The following is a 12,610-nucleotide window of genomic DNA, read 5'->3' as shown; positions in this document are numbered from 1 at the left end:
GCAACACAAATGATGGTCCCACTAAAGGTACCGTTACACTAAGCGACGCTCCAGCGATATAGACAACGATCCGACCTAAACTAGATCGCTGGAGCGTCGCTGTTAGGTCGCTGTAGAGACATCAAACACAGCAGCTCCAGAACGATGCAGGAGCGATCCAGTGACGTAACGGCGACTCACTTATCGTTCATGCTCCATGTAAAAACATTGCTGACATCGTTGCTTTTGCTGTCAAACATGACGATACATGCCGATCTAGCGACCAAATAAAGTTCCAGCTCCGACCAGCGATATCACAGCGGGATCCAGATCGCTGCTGCGTGTCAAACTCAACGAGATCGCTATCCAGGACGCTGCAACGTCACGTATCGTTGTCGTTCTCGTTGGAAAGCTGTTTAGTGTCAAGGTACCTTTAGTGCAAACTCTATGGGCTGTAGTCATTTCAGAATGCTGGGGTAGCCATGTGGGCTAAGTGTGTCTTCAATTTTGAATACAATCAACAGTGTTATCAGCAGAGCACCCTCACGCTATGACATCTCCATGTTTCACAGTGGACCCCACACACAGATACAATTCTCATAAAACAAAGGCAGTTGGTACCACAAACCTCACATTTTATCTCCTCAGACCACAGTACAGATTTCTGTTTTATCTATTGTCCAGTTCTTATTTTGCTCTGCCCAAATAATTATATTCTTCTTTTCGGTTCTCAGTTGTGGCTTTTTTTGCCGTAATTTGACCATAAAGGCCTGCTTTGGTGGTTGATGTTGAGATGTGTCTGCTACTTGTCGGTGCATCATTTATGAAGGCTGTTATGGGAGGTTTTGTCAATTTGCAAATTCTGAGGCTGGTAACTCTGATGAACTTCTCCTCTGCAGCAGAAGTAATTCTTGGTCTTCTTTTCTTGGGGTGGTCACAATGACAGCCAGTTTCATTATAGCGATCAATGGTTTTCATGACTGCACTTCAGGCTCTAGTAATTTTCAAGATCGACAGACTTTCATGTTTTGAAGTAATAGATTGTCGTGTATCTTAGTTGAGTGGTTCTTGACTTAGTATGGCTTAGAACAGTTGTGGATTGGGGCTCGGCACTATACGGACCTATGTGCCCACACTGCATCCGCTAAACGCACTTGATGATTGCAAACCCCTTCTGAAGGCCGGTGATTTCACAGATTAAAGAAGTTGTCCACTACCTGGGCAACTCCTTCTCAAACCCCTTGCTTGTCCCCGATTTTAGGAAAATAATAAAGGCTTGTACTGCCCTCCTGTGCTGGCGCCGTTCCAGCGGTGACGACACCTGCTATTCTCAGGGCTCCCATGCAGTTGTGACAACGGCGTCCAATCAGTGCTGGTGTCACTGTCCCCACCTTCTGACGAATTGAGCATGAAGAGGAAGTGGCACACATTCCCATGGGGTATTTTCAGTATTGCAGCGTAGCACAATTGCTCTTGGTGATACTGTGCACATCTCGTGTTTGCATTGCAGGTGCCCTGCTGCCTCCATGCTTCTCATATTGCGCACCTGTAAGATAGCAGGTACGGAGGATGCAGTAACGGACTGTACACAGACCAAGGGTGGTAGGGATTTATTAAACAACAGAAACTCCACGCAGGGAGAAAACGGAGGGACAATATTCCCTAATACAGTTGATGGCTAATGGGGTTAAATTATAGAAACAAGGACAAATAAAACAGACCATTCAATTAATAATAACTTATCACTCAGACGCCAGTCACGGTCGAACTCCTGTCTGTGTGGGCTGCTTAGATTGCGCCACAGTGGGAGTGGCTGTGGCAGCGGTCTCGGCGAGGGCAGCGCGGGGACAACGGCGTCTGAGCTGGACTCCGTCGGTAGTCTCCTGTCCAAGCACTTTTCCATCCCAGGCTCTGCTCTACTCTGCCCAGTCGCCTCACAGGCGTCTCGTGCGCTCGACGTTCCCGCCCAAACTGTTTGAATCCTCGCGCGCGCGAACATTCTCGAGTACAGGGAGCGGTCCCGCACTTTAAGCTTTCCCCCCTGTAATTAAGGTGACAGCCCTATGGTTTCAGACCCGTTACTGAGGAGACATGCCGAATTGGTTTCTTCCCCTTACACAGCAATCTGCTTCCCTTTCAGAAGTTGCAGCCTGTATTCTGCTGCCGGATGGGGACTAGTTTGGCCACATAACTGTCCTAATTGTTAATCTTACTAACTGTGCTCGGGGTTTGCACTATTAAATAGATCCAGTTTGCACTCGCACTGCGATTGTCTACAGAAGTTGGAAGAGACGTCTAATGATCCGTTGGCGACTACAGCGTTCTGTATTGTTGTCTTACTGCTCAGCGGAGCAATGGCGGAGCCGGACCCCCTGTTACATCCCTATGGGGAGGCTTCATGGTGCGCTCTGCACACATTGGCCCTCATTATACAGTCTGTATGTTCCTTGCAGCTCTTTACCGCTCTCGGGCCGGGTGACTTTTCTGTGCACGCCTTCGGCAATGTTGTTGAGCAGCTGCTTTTACAAAACACTTTTAGTTTTTGTAATCCTTAATTTCCTGCCGCTCTCAATGGAGGAGTGTCTGTTGTGTATGAAAAAAAACCCTCCTTTGTGTGTGCAGGGTGCGGAAATATAGTGGTAAACACTTGATAGGGGACTGGCCCATAAAAGTAGTCATGCTAGTTTTCTGGACGAAACTTGGTATATGTTCACGTGGAGGATTTGGGTTTCTTTAATATGGATTTTAAAGCGGATTATTCTACAAACTGCTTATGAAAAATTGCTTCAGATACTCTGAAAATTATTATTCATTTCAATGGGAAAATATGCCTGTGTTGTATAGCACATTTTCCCCCCAAAATCAGCACACTATGCAACATCTTGAATGGTAGGGCTTGTCCGATAGTCCGGCTTGGCTGTGCTTTAAAATTAGCATATTCTCTTTCCAGCGCAGGCCGCACCGGCTCTGTAAGCAAAGCCTGCTCCATTCAGAAGTGAGAGGACTGCTGCAGCCTGTGATTAGCTGCAGCGGTCAGGTGACTAGAAGAAGGCCTCATCAGAGAAACATCTGATTTTCTTTCAGTCAGTTTCTCTGTTTTCATTCAGCTCTGGCCCGTGTACAGCACTGTGATCGGGATTGTATCCTCTAAGCTGCGCTTCAGCAGTAAACACATGACGGGGAAGCATCGCTGCTAGAAAAATCCTCAGCGCTGTAGTGCACCCGTCCACCTTACAGAATGTACTTATTACACGTGTGTGGCATTATAACCCGCCATTACCTAAATATAATAAAAGGAACTCCTCTGCTCATCTTCGTCCTGCGAAATAACAAAAATAAGGGCTCATTCACACCTGTGGATAACGCGTTCGAGTGCTATGAGATGTTTTATCGGATAGCACTCGGCCCAAGGATATACTATGGGGCAGTGCAAATCTGCAATTTTTTTTTCCCCCTCATGACGATTCGGATCACGCGCACCCATACAAGTCTATGGGTGCATGTGACATCTCTGACTGCACTCTGATGTCATTCAAGTGCAGTCAGACATTCAGGGACACAGAAAATGGAGAAATTTAAGTTCTCTGTGTTCTTTGCACCCGTGCTGTGATTCTCGCATGCAGGAGACTCTGATCACACTAAGGTGACTCTCGGATCACACTGTGACGGAGTTCGATCCGAGTTTGAATAGCATAATCGGCCTGACTCTCAGATGAGATGACATTCACCTCTGTGACCCCGATCTTAGGCGACTGTCCCACAGTGAGGTTTTATTCAGTAAAATAAGTTACTTGCGTTTTGTTTAAAAAAAAAAAATACGCAGTGTAAAAAAAAAAAAAAAGCTCACCAAAAAACTTATCGTGGGAACATAGCTGAACAGTATGTGAGAAGTGGTGTCTGTGCAAGCACTGGTAGCACTTGGGGTAGTTTTGAAGAGTTTTAATATAAACGATGCAATTTGGATATTTAATATTACATATATTATTAGTTTTTATGGCGCAGTAGAGCGCATTGATGACTTTAGTAAACCGGCCACATGTCTGCGTTAACTTGCACGTTTCATTGATTTCAATGATTGCTGGGTTCCCCTGCCAATAACAGATGATTACAGGGGATACTCCTCACCCTAATAGTTTGGGATGAGTTTGTCCGTTCCTATAATTTACAGTTGGGCTGCATCGTCGCCATTGCTGGGGACTGGGATTATCTCTACTTTACATGGTGTAACTATTCCCATCCGTATACATTGTATCTGCTCCCGTTACTAATTTTGTACTTTCTTTCCCCTCTTTCACAGTGACAACTACATAGTGCGTGTGAAGGCTGTGGTTATGAGCAGAGATGACTCTAGCGGGGGTTGGTTACCACATGAAGGCGGTGGAATTAGTCGGGTTGGAGTCTCAAAAGTGTACCCAGAAGGCACCGGAAGAAGTGACTTTCTTATTCATGGGGAACGAATAAAAGATAAACTGGTAATGGAAACTTTTTTTACTTTCTTGAATCTTCCCAATCAGAGGTGGCCTTTATCTATAGGACTGCTGCGTTCACCAAATGCTGTGTTATTTTTGTTGTGCTTTCTTTTTTTTTTTTTTGTTCCTCCTTCCATAGTTTGTCTGTGTCCAAATCAAACATAGTTATAGATTTTTGGCACAAACGGTGCTCCCTGGCTACAGTTGTATCCTGTTCAGGGAGCATAGCAGAGCTGTTTCATAACACTCCATTGTGCATGATAATAGAAATGTTCGGGTTAAAGGCGCGGAAGGTAAAATAAAACGGTGTGTTAAGTAACCATCCAGGAGGACGTAAGCCATTTAATTACAACATTGTTTCTGAGTTGGCGACGACTCAACGATTGAGCTCGGGACGACTTTTCTTCTCTCCTGACCCTGCAAGTAAACTGTAAACTTTGCATCACCACTTCTGGAGGAGAACGATCAGCTCAGCTGACATACACGGTGTAATAAATACTGGCATTCCCCATGCAGTAACCATTCTGGAGCATCGTCTCTTGTAACGCTACATTGTGCCGTTCCTCTGTTACTCCTCCTGGAAGCGTAAGAATAACCGGGCACTTGGGTGTCACCATTCCCTCTTCTGTACAGTCTGATCCTGACCGTTCTGATGGGCAGCTCAACTGGTAAGACCTAGGTATCCATTTATTAATAAATTCTAGGACGGGTTACAGAGGAACGGTACAATGGAGCATTAGAAGAAAAGATGATCCAAAATTGTTACATTATGGAGACTATAAGCCTTTTTCCAAAATAGACATTTCCAAAGAACTGACGGCTGATCTGTAAAGAATGCGTATGTGATGTAGTATAGATGCAATAAAATATTTGCCCATCTCGGTCTTCCCCCGGTTTACAGATTCGCTCCACTCTTCTTTTGGGACACCTGAGGGTTCATTGTTGGCCTCACAGACTTGCACTGTGAAATTGACTTCTGGTCTACACACAGCTCTGTGTGATCTGGAGTCGTGTGATCCAGAAGAGGAGCGGATCGGCGCTGGAAACCGGGGAAGGTGGCGTTTGGTATTTTAAAAGGAACCTGCCAGGTGATTCATGCCGCCCAAACCCCTGGCAGTATAAATCGCATCTGGGAGTATTATGCTCCGAAACACTCTGGTGTTTCAAAGAAAATTTACTTTGTGGATCCAGCAGGGAATTATAGCTGAAGAAAAGACTAGTCCAGCTCTGATCTCGGCCTATGGTCCCCGGCCGGATCTTCAAGGTGTATTATCTCTGAAACACCAAAGCATCCCTGAGTATTATATACCTGGCTGCAATCGGGATGTGATCCATGATGACCAAGTTTTGGGCGGCATAAGTAGTCTGACAGGTTCCTTTTAAAGGGGTTGTCTGGGACTTTAACACTGCTGAGCTATCTGTAGGATAGGTGATCAATGTCTGATTGGTGGGATGTGATACCAGCTGTTCCCTCCTTTATAGTGACTGCAGCCGGGTACTGCACATTCACCCCCTATTGATCTGAATAGGGGGCAGCATTCGGCTGTGGCCGCTGTACAGTCAATGGAGCTGTGCAGTTTCGGCAGACACCATTACCTGCTGATTGGCGGGGATGTGAGGAGACTTGGGGCGGGTGAAGCATAGGCTGCATTATGGCGGCGTGGTGACCTGTAACCTTCCCGTAGTCCCTTTATCCTCAGTGTTACTTTCTCTGTCAGTAATAAGGTGGGTCAGTTTAGTGCACCCAAGCCTAGATTTCCATGCCGTTCTGCACAAACATGGGAAGAAGCAATGAATAAGTGCTCTGCAGTAAAACATGGACACTTCTTAACACCGGCTGAATTTTCTGCATTTGAATCTGCAGCAGATCTCCATGAATAATCCTCACCGCACTGGTGCAGATTTCAGTCTGTGTATAATGACGAGGGTAATATTCGCAGCTGTCTGCCGCAGATTACTGCATGTCCATGCAAGCCCTCCGATCTGTGTGGATATTGTCCATCCCCGTAGTGCGGATCCACTACCAACACAAGGACAGGATGTTTAGCCTCTGCCAGATGAATGCCGTGCATAGCTCTGCAGCAGGCTCCTTCTAGTTTCTTAGATTGTACTAGTAATTCAGCCTGCATAACTCGCTCCCTGAATCCGGCCCATTCATACCTTTCTCATCTCCCCAATCCCATTGTTTTTGCTCTCTCGTAATCCTCAAACAATGCAGTAGCTATTAGACATGACGTCATGTATAGGGGCTGTAGACACGAGAAGATGGAAGAATTGCTGAACTCCGTCTACATTGTACAGTTCTCTGCAGTCCTGTCTATACCACCAATAACATTTTTGAGGTTACAAAACATTTTGCAGCAGATTTTAATTTAGAGAGCTTCTTTATTGAGGTTGTTCCAAACATCTTGGAGCCCTAACCACAGATCTTCTTTGGATTGTGCAAATCCTTCTGTCTCTTCATATAATCCCAGACAGACTGGATGATGATTCGATCAGGGCTCTGTAGGGGCCATATCGTCACTTCCAGGGCTCCTTGTTTTTCTTAAAGGGAACCTGTCACCAGTTTTTGACTTATAAACCCTGCCCATGACCTTTAAGATCATAAGAATGGGGTTCCTGCAACCCCTTTATATCCTCAGATGTGCCCCTGCATACCTCAGAAAGTGTTTTATAGTTGTATATATGTAAGTTGCTTGCTTTGGTCTGATGGGCGTCTCATAAAATAAAAAAAAAACTTTACCTTTTCAATAATTTTGAAAGTTTTCTTACTTTGCAGCAGTTTTTTCCGCACCAGCCTAAAACTTTTGCACAATACTGTGTGTATATAATATGTTTCCCCGCTTAATTGTAAAGTGCTGCGGAATATATATAAATAAAAATTACTATTATTATAAGAGTAATTCTTAATGTTTGCCCTATATGTTTTAATTCTCCATTGGGAGCATCTGTGCTCATTCCCATTGACTGATTACATGGGGGGAGGGGAACCTACGACCCCTTTAGACTCCTTTCTTCTTCAGATTGCACATACGAGGAGTGACACACTCAAATATCGAAGAAAAGATTAATTTCGGGGGTATTTTTTAACTTTATACCAGCGGAGATATGGCGGATACATGGGGGAGTGATACATGGGGGAGTGTTAATGGCTATTGCTACTAAGGGATAATTGATTCTATATTAAAAAAGTAAATGGGCAAAAAAAAATACTGTACATAAAAATATGCAAACTGTATTAGTACACATGTGATGAGATAAGTCAAGGTTAAAAACAAAGTGAGTCATCCAAGGTGAAACGAGGTGGAAGGAGATGAGAAAAAGTAATAGTCATTCCAAGTCGGAAATATCAACTGCTATATTAAAAAAAGAAAGTAATGTTCACTATAAGGATATCCAAAGTAGAAGATAAGTGGTCACGGCATGCAAGCAAAGCAGATTATCATGATATGGCCAAAATGTCTTAGATGAAAACCAAAAAGTTGCATGGGTGGTCCCGCTGTTGCCCCTCTTGGGTCCGGTATATGGATGAGACAGTGATTCTCTATGGGTCGGGCACATCATGAAACGTCTCTAACTCTTCAGGTTGTCTTTGTAGTTCCAGGAGAAGCAGAAATCTGCACAGTATAAATGTATTTTACTCCCCCAGTTTGGTGGAATCTGTTGGGTCGTATAGTGTCACTAAACAGAATACTTAGCTCTGTAGGTCGTGGAGACACAGGCTTGTGCATCCCTGAGTGGCCCCCAAAGTGACGTGCCAGGGAAAACTGCTAATGAGTCTGGATATGTGTTGGGGGGCCGGTCGGCTTGGCACATTCGTTATCCAGGATGGCTCATCGCTTTGGAGCTTTTCAGGTATTCATGAAATTGTTCCTCTTTGACCTAAACGGCCATATCTTTGGTTTAGCTATACTAAATGTCCTGAGAGACTGAAGAAGAAGCGCTTCTCTCCTGTGTATCCGGGTGTTCTGTCTATCGGCTTGCTGGTGACTCCCTGGGTGGGAGCGGATCCAAGAACGGACTCCATAGTCTTCTGTTGGATCGGTCACCGATGGAAAGTACTTGGTATGCAGAGCAGCTTTCTTTATTAGAGTACGGCCTTTGGGTCAGTATGGAGAGTGCTCGAAACGGCAGTTGTTTGGCTTAAAAGGAGACAAATAATTGATGGCAGCCCAGCCTTACTTCGTCTGCCGCAGAGGACGGACACACAGCCATATTACCAGAGCATTGAGGCATTGGGATTACAAATGCAAATCACAACCTAAACTCCCCTAATGACCCAGACTATCGGAAAATGCAAACATACATTCGCCATGGTTTGTTGGCTTGATTGGATGCCATCTCTGCTCTATTCTGGTGCTCCAGTTCCCCACCGATCACGGAGTGGGTACCCCACATCTATTTAGATTCTATCCACTTTACATTTGGGGTACAACCATGTGTCAAAATGCTACAGATTCAACCTTTGTATTGCAAAGGATGTAATCCACCGTGAAAATTCACATCATAAACTGACACGCTGCTAGTTGCGGATTTTTCTACATGTGGATGAGAGTTCTTAAAACTTCCATTTCCTGCAATACGTAAATCCGCTTTTACAAAATTGGCTGTGTTAGTCCTTTGTGGACGTATGTGGGTATGATTGAACATGTGGTTTGTAGTGATGAGCGAATGTGGCCGGATAAGGTGTTATCTGAGCATGCTCGGCTGCTAACTAAGTGTCTTCAACGTGCTCGAATACTATGTTAGAGTCCCCACGGCTGCTCAACAGACAGAGTACATGCAGGGATTGCCTAACAAACATGCAGCCGCTGAGACTCGAACATATTTTTCGAGCACACCGAAGACACTCGTTCGCTCATCACTAGTGGTTTACAATTTCTTTTACTCACTTATATTGCAGCATCATATTCCAAAGGGCTTTACAGACCTGATAATCTCTGTCCCCATTGGGGATCACCATATAATCTCACTATTAGTATGTCTTCTGATGTATGAAGTAATACGGCATGTAGTTTCCATATATAGCTCATAGATCATTGAATAAAAACTTCCTTTCTTTAGGAGCTCAACTATATAGGAAAGCCAATAAAAAATAATTCTATCTCCGTGGATGTCCCTCTTAAGTCATAGGCCAATAGGGGAGATTGTGCCCTTTCAGGGTATGTTCTGTGAGCACGCGCCCCATAAATAACTACCCACAAGGGCACAATGTGAGCAGGGGTTTATGTCCAGATCGGGTTCAGTACAATCCTATCATTGGATCAATGCTATGACCAGTAATGACCATTAGTGCGGTATACGGGGTGAATGGGCAAAGATCTGCACCATAAATTACTTTATTCCTGAACGGTCATAGAACAGAATGCGACACTAATAAAGCATTATTATACAGCCGTCTTGTCCTCCGGTTACACAACGTGCCGTACGACACTTGCGCCCTGCGAGATCCGTGTCAGCACTTTGTTCAGAGTTTGTGTGTCTGTTTTGCAGTATAATAGAAAAAGATCTCTGCTAAGTAGAAGGGCTAAAGTATAATTCTGCCTTCAGGATTATTCATGTGTCAGAACGTAACCGGAATATTACACACACCCTAGGTGTGGGCTGCTGTTGAACCCTAAGGGCGAGTGATTTTGACTTGCCACACCCCACCTATAATATCCTTTATTTAGTAACCTATAGCTGAAGTAAGTATTTTTCTTGCCTGTAGCAATTCCTTGCTGCTTGTTCCTTTTTTGCTCTGTCATTTACTATGATTGTTCTGCAGTGCTGAACTTTTTTGCATCGGAGAACCCCATTCTTACCTATCTGCAGGCTGATCCCTGGGGGTCTGACCGCTGCCATCTGCATTGATCGACATTCATGAAGTTCCATTCATTCTCTATGGGGGCTACTGGAAACGCCACAGCGTAGCGCTCAGCAGCCCAATAGGGAATGAATGGAGCGGCGGTGGAGCATGCCTTGTTCTGAAGGTCCCACCGATCAATAAGTTATCACCTATGCTGTGATACCCATGGCTGCTGTTTTTTGGCGCCAGGTTAGAGGAGACTGGGTCTTTATAAAACTGGGAAATTTGTATGACCTGGCCTTTCCTAATGATAGTGAACAAGCCATAACCCTAACATGTTAATTAATGTCTGGAACCTTGGTCAAAGTTTTCTGAGCACACAAATCTCCAAGGGTGCCCAAACATTTGCATCGGCTCATTTGTTTTCCTTTTTGCAACTTTTAAAATGTAAAAATTGACCTTTTTTTGCCTAAAATACAAAGGAAATGTGTCATCTTTAACTTTAGGCCTTTTGGAGATCATTTTATGTTCAACTTGCTTAACAGTAGTTTTGACCAGAGGAGCCCAGTTGTTTATATGCCACTGTACATGTAAGGAGAAAAGAGTTACTAAGTTTTTATTTATTTATTTATTTTATTAAAGAAACTTTGCAAATCTCTTTATTTGAAGATTTGTCTTCATTCCTTTTTCAAAATAAATAAACTTCATGTAATTGGCTTCACAACCTTCCTGCCTTTCCCCAGTCTGTTTGCCTGCTTTTAGCCAAATTGATATCAGAGCGTACTCATTTGGAGTACACGTGATTGCAGTGAAAGCGTCAGCTCAACTCCTGTGTCTCACTAACTCTGGGGATCGGCTTCTGCAGGAAACTGTTCTGATGAGCATAACACCAATAGGAGGAGACTGGTGCTGATACCTTCACTGCCATCATCTGTACTCCAAATCAGCATGTTCTGATATCAATGCAGGTAAACGCAGGGCAATAGACGGGGGAAGCCACTTGCGTGCAATTTCTTTTTGTCTTCCTCCCCAATTAAAGTAATTTTCAAGGTTACCTAAATTTCCATGCTGGACAAATGTATTAAAAATGTGTATATAAATGTGGCGCTAGAGAGTTAAGTCCTCTTTTTCTCAGAAGAGGCAATTTGCATATTAAAAATGTGCATACATACATACATACATACATACATACAGTACAGAGCAAAAGTTTGGACATCTTCTCATTTAAAGATTTTTCTGTATTTTCATGACTATGAAAATTTTACATTCACACCGAAGGCATCAAAACTATGAATTAACACATGTGGAATTATATACTTAACAAAAAAGTGTGAAACAACTGAAATTAACGGTATGTCTTATATTCTAGGTTCTTCAAAGTAGCCACCTTTTGCTTTGATGACTGCTTTGCACACTCTTGGCATTCCCTTGATGAGCTTCATGAGGTAGTCACCGGGAATGGTTTTCAATTCACAGGTGTGCCCTGTCAGGTTTAATAAGTGGGATTTCTTGCCTTCTAATAAATGGAGTTGGGACCATCAGTTGTGTTGTGCAGAAGTCTGGTGGATACACAGCTGATAGTCCTACTGAATAGACTGTTAGAATTTGTATTATGGCAAAAAAAAAACGAGCCATTATTACTTTAAGAAATGAAGGTCAGTTAGTCCGAAAAATTGGGCAAACCATCAAGCGCTACAAAGAAACTGGCTCACATGAGGACCACCCCAGGAAAGGAAGACCAAGAGTCACCTCTGCATCTGAGGATAAGTTTATCTGAGTCACCAGCCTCAGAAAAGGCTGGTTAACAGCAGCTCAGATTAGAGACCAAGTCAATGCCACACAGTGTTCTAGCAGCAGACACATCTCTACAACAACTGTTAAGTGGAGACTTTGTGCAGCAGGCCTTCATGGTAAAATAGGTGCTAGGAAACCACTGCTAAGGACAGGCAACAAGCAGAAGAGACTTGTATAGGGCTAAAGAACACAAGGAATGGACATTAGACCAGTGGAAATCTGTGCTTTGGTCTGATGAGTCCAAATTTGAGATCTTTGGTTCCAACCACCATGTCTTTGTGCGACACAGAAAAGGTGAACGGATGGACTCTACATGCCTGGTTCCCACCGTGAAGCATGGAGGAGGAGGTGTGATGGTGTGGGGGTGCTTTGCTGGTGACACTTGGAGATTTATTCAAAATTGAAGGCATACTGAACCAGCATGGCTACCACAGCATCTTGCAGCGGCATGATATTCCATCCAGTTTGAGCTTAGTTGGACCATCATTTATTTTTCAACAGGACAATGACCCCAAACACACCTCCAGGCTGTGTAATGGCTATTTGACCAAGAAGGAGAGTGATGGGTGCTACGCCAGAT

The 12,610-nt window shown here is 44.0% G+C and overlaps 1 protein-coding gene across 1 annotated transcript in view; it reads left to right on the top strand.

Annotated features, from left to right (window-relative positions):
• Positions 1–12,610, top strand: part of SPRED2 (sprouty related EVH1 domain containing 2) — an 85,994-nt gene that overhangs the window by 44,245 nt on the left and 29,139 nt on the right. Inside the window, exon 2 of the mRNA XM_077282528.1 lies at positions 4,277–4,451. Within this exon, the coding sequence (XP_077138643.1) occupies positions 4,277–4,451 (175 nt within the window). The remainder of the gene's footprint in view (positions 1–4,276; positions 4,452–12,610) is intronic.

This window comes from Ranitomeya variabilis, chromosome 2, assembly GCF_051348905.1.
Source record: "Ranitomeya variabilis isolate aRanVar5 chromosome 2, aRanVar5.hap1, whole genome shotgun sequence".
Classification (NCBI taxonomy): domain Eukaryota; kingdom Metazoa; phylum Chordata; class Amphibia; order Anura; family Dendrobatidae; genus Ranitomeya; species Ranitomeya variabilis.
Note: the sequence above shows the minus strand (reverse complement) of the source record. Positions and strands in the feature narration are given on the sequence as shown.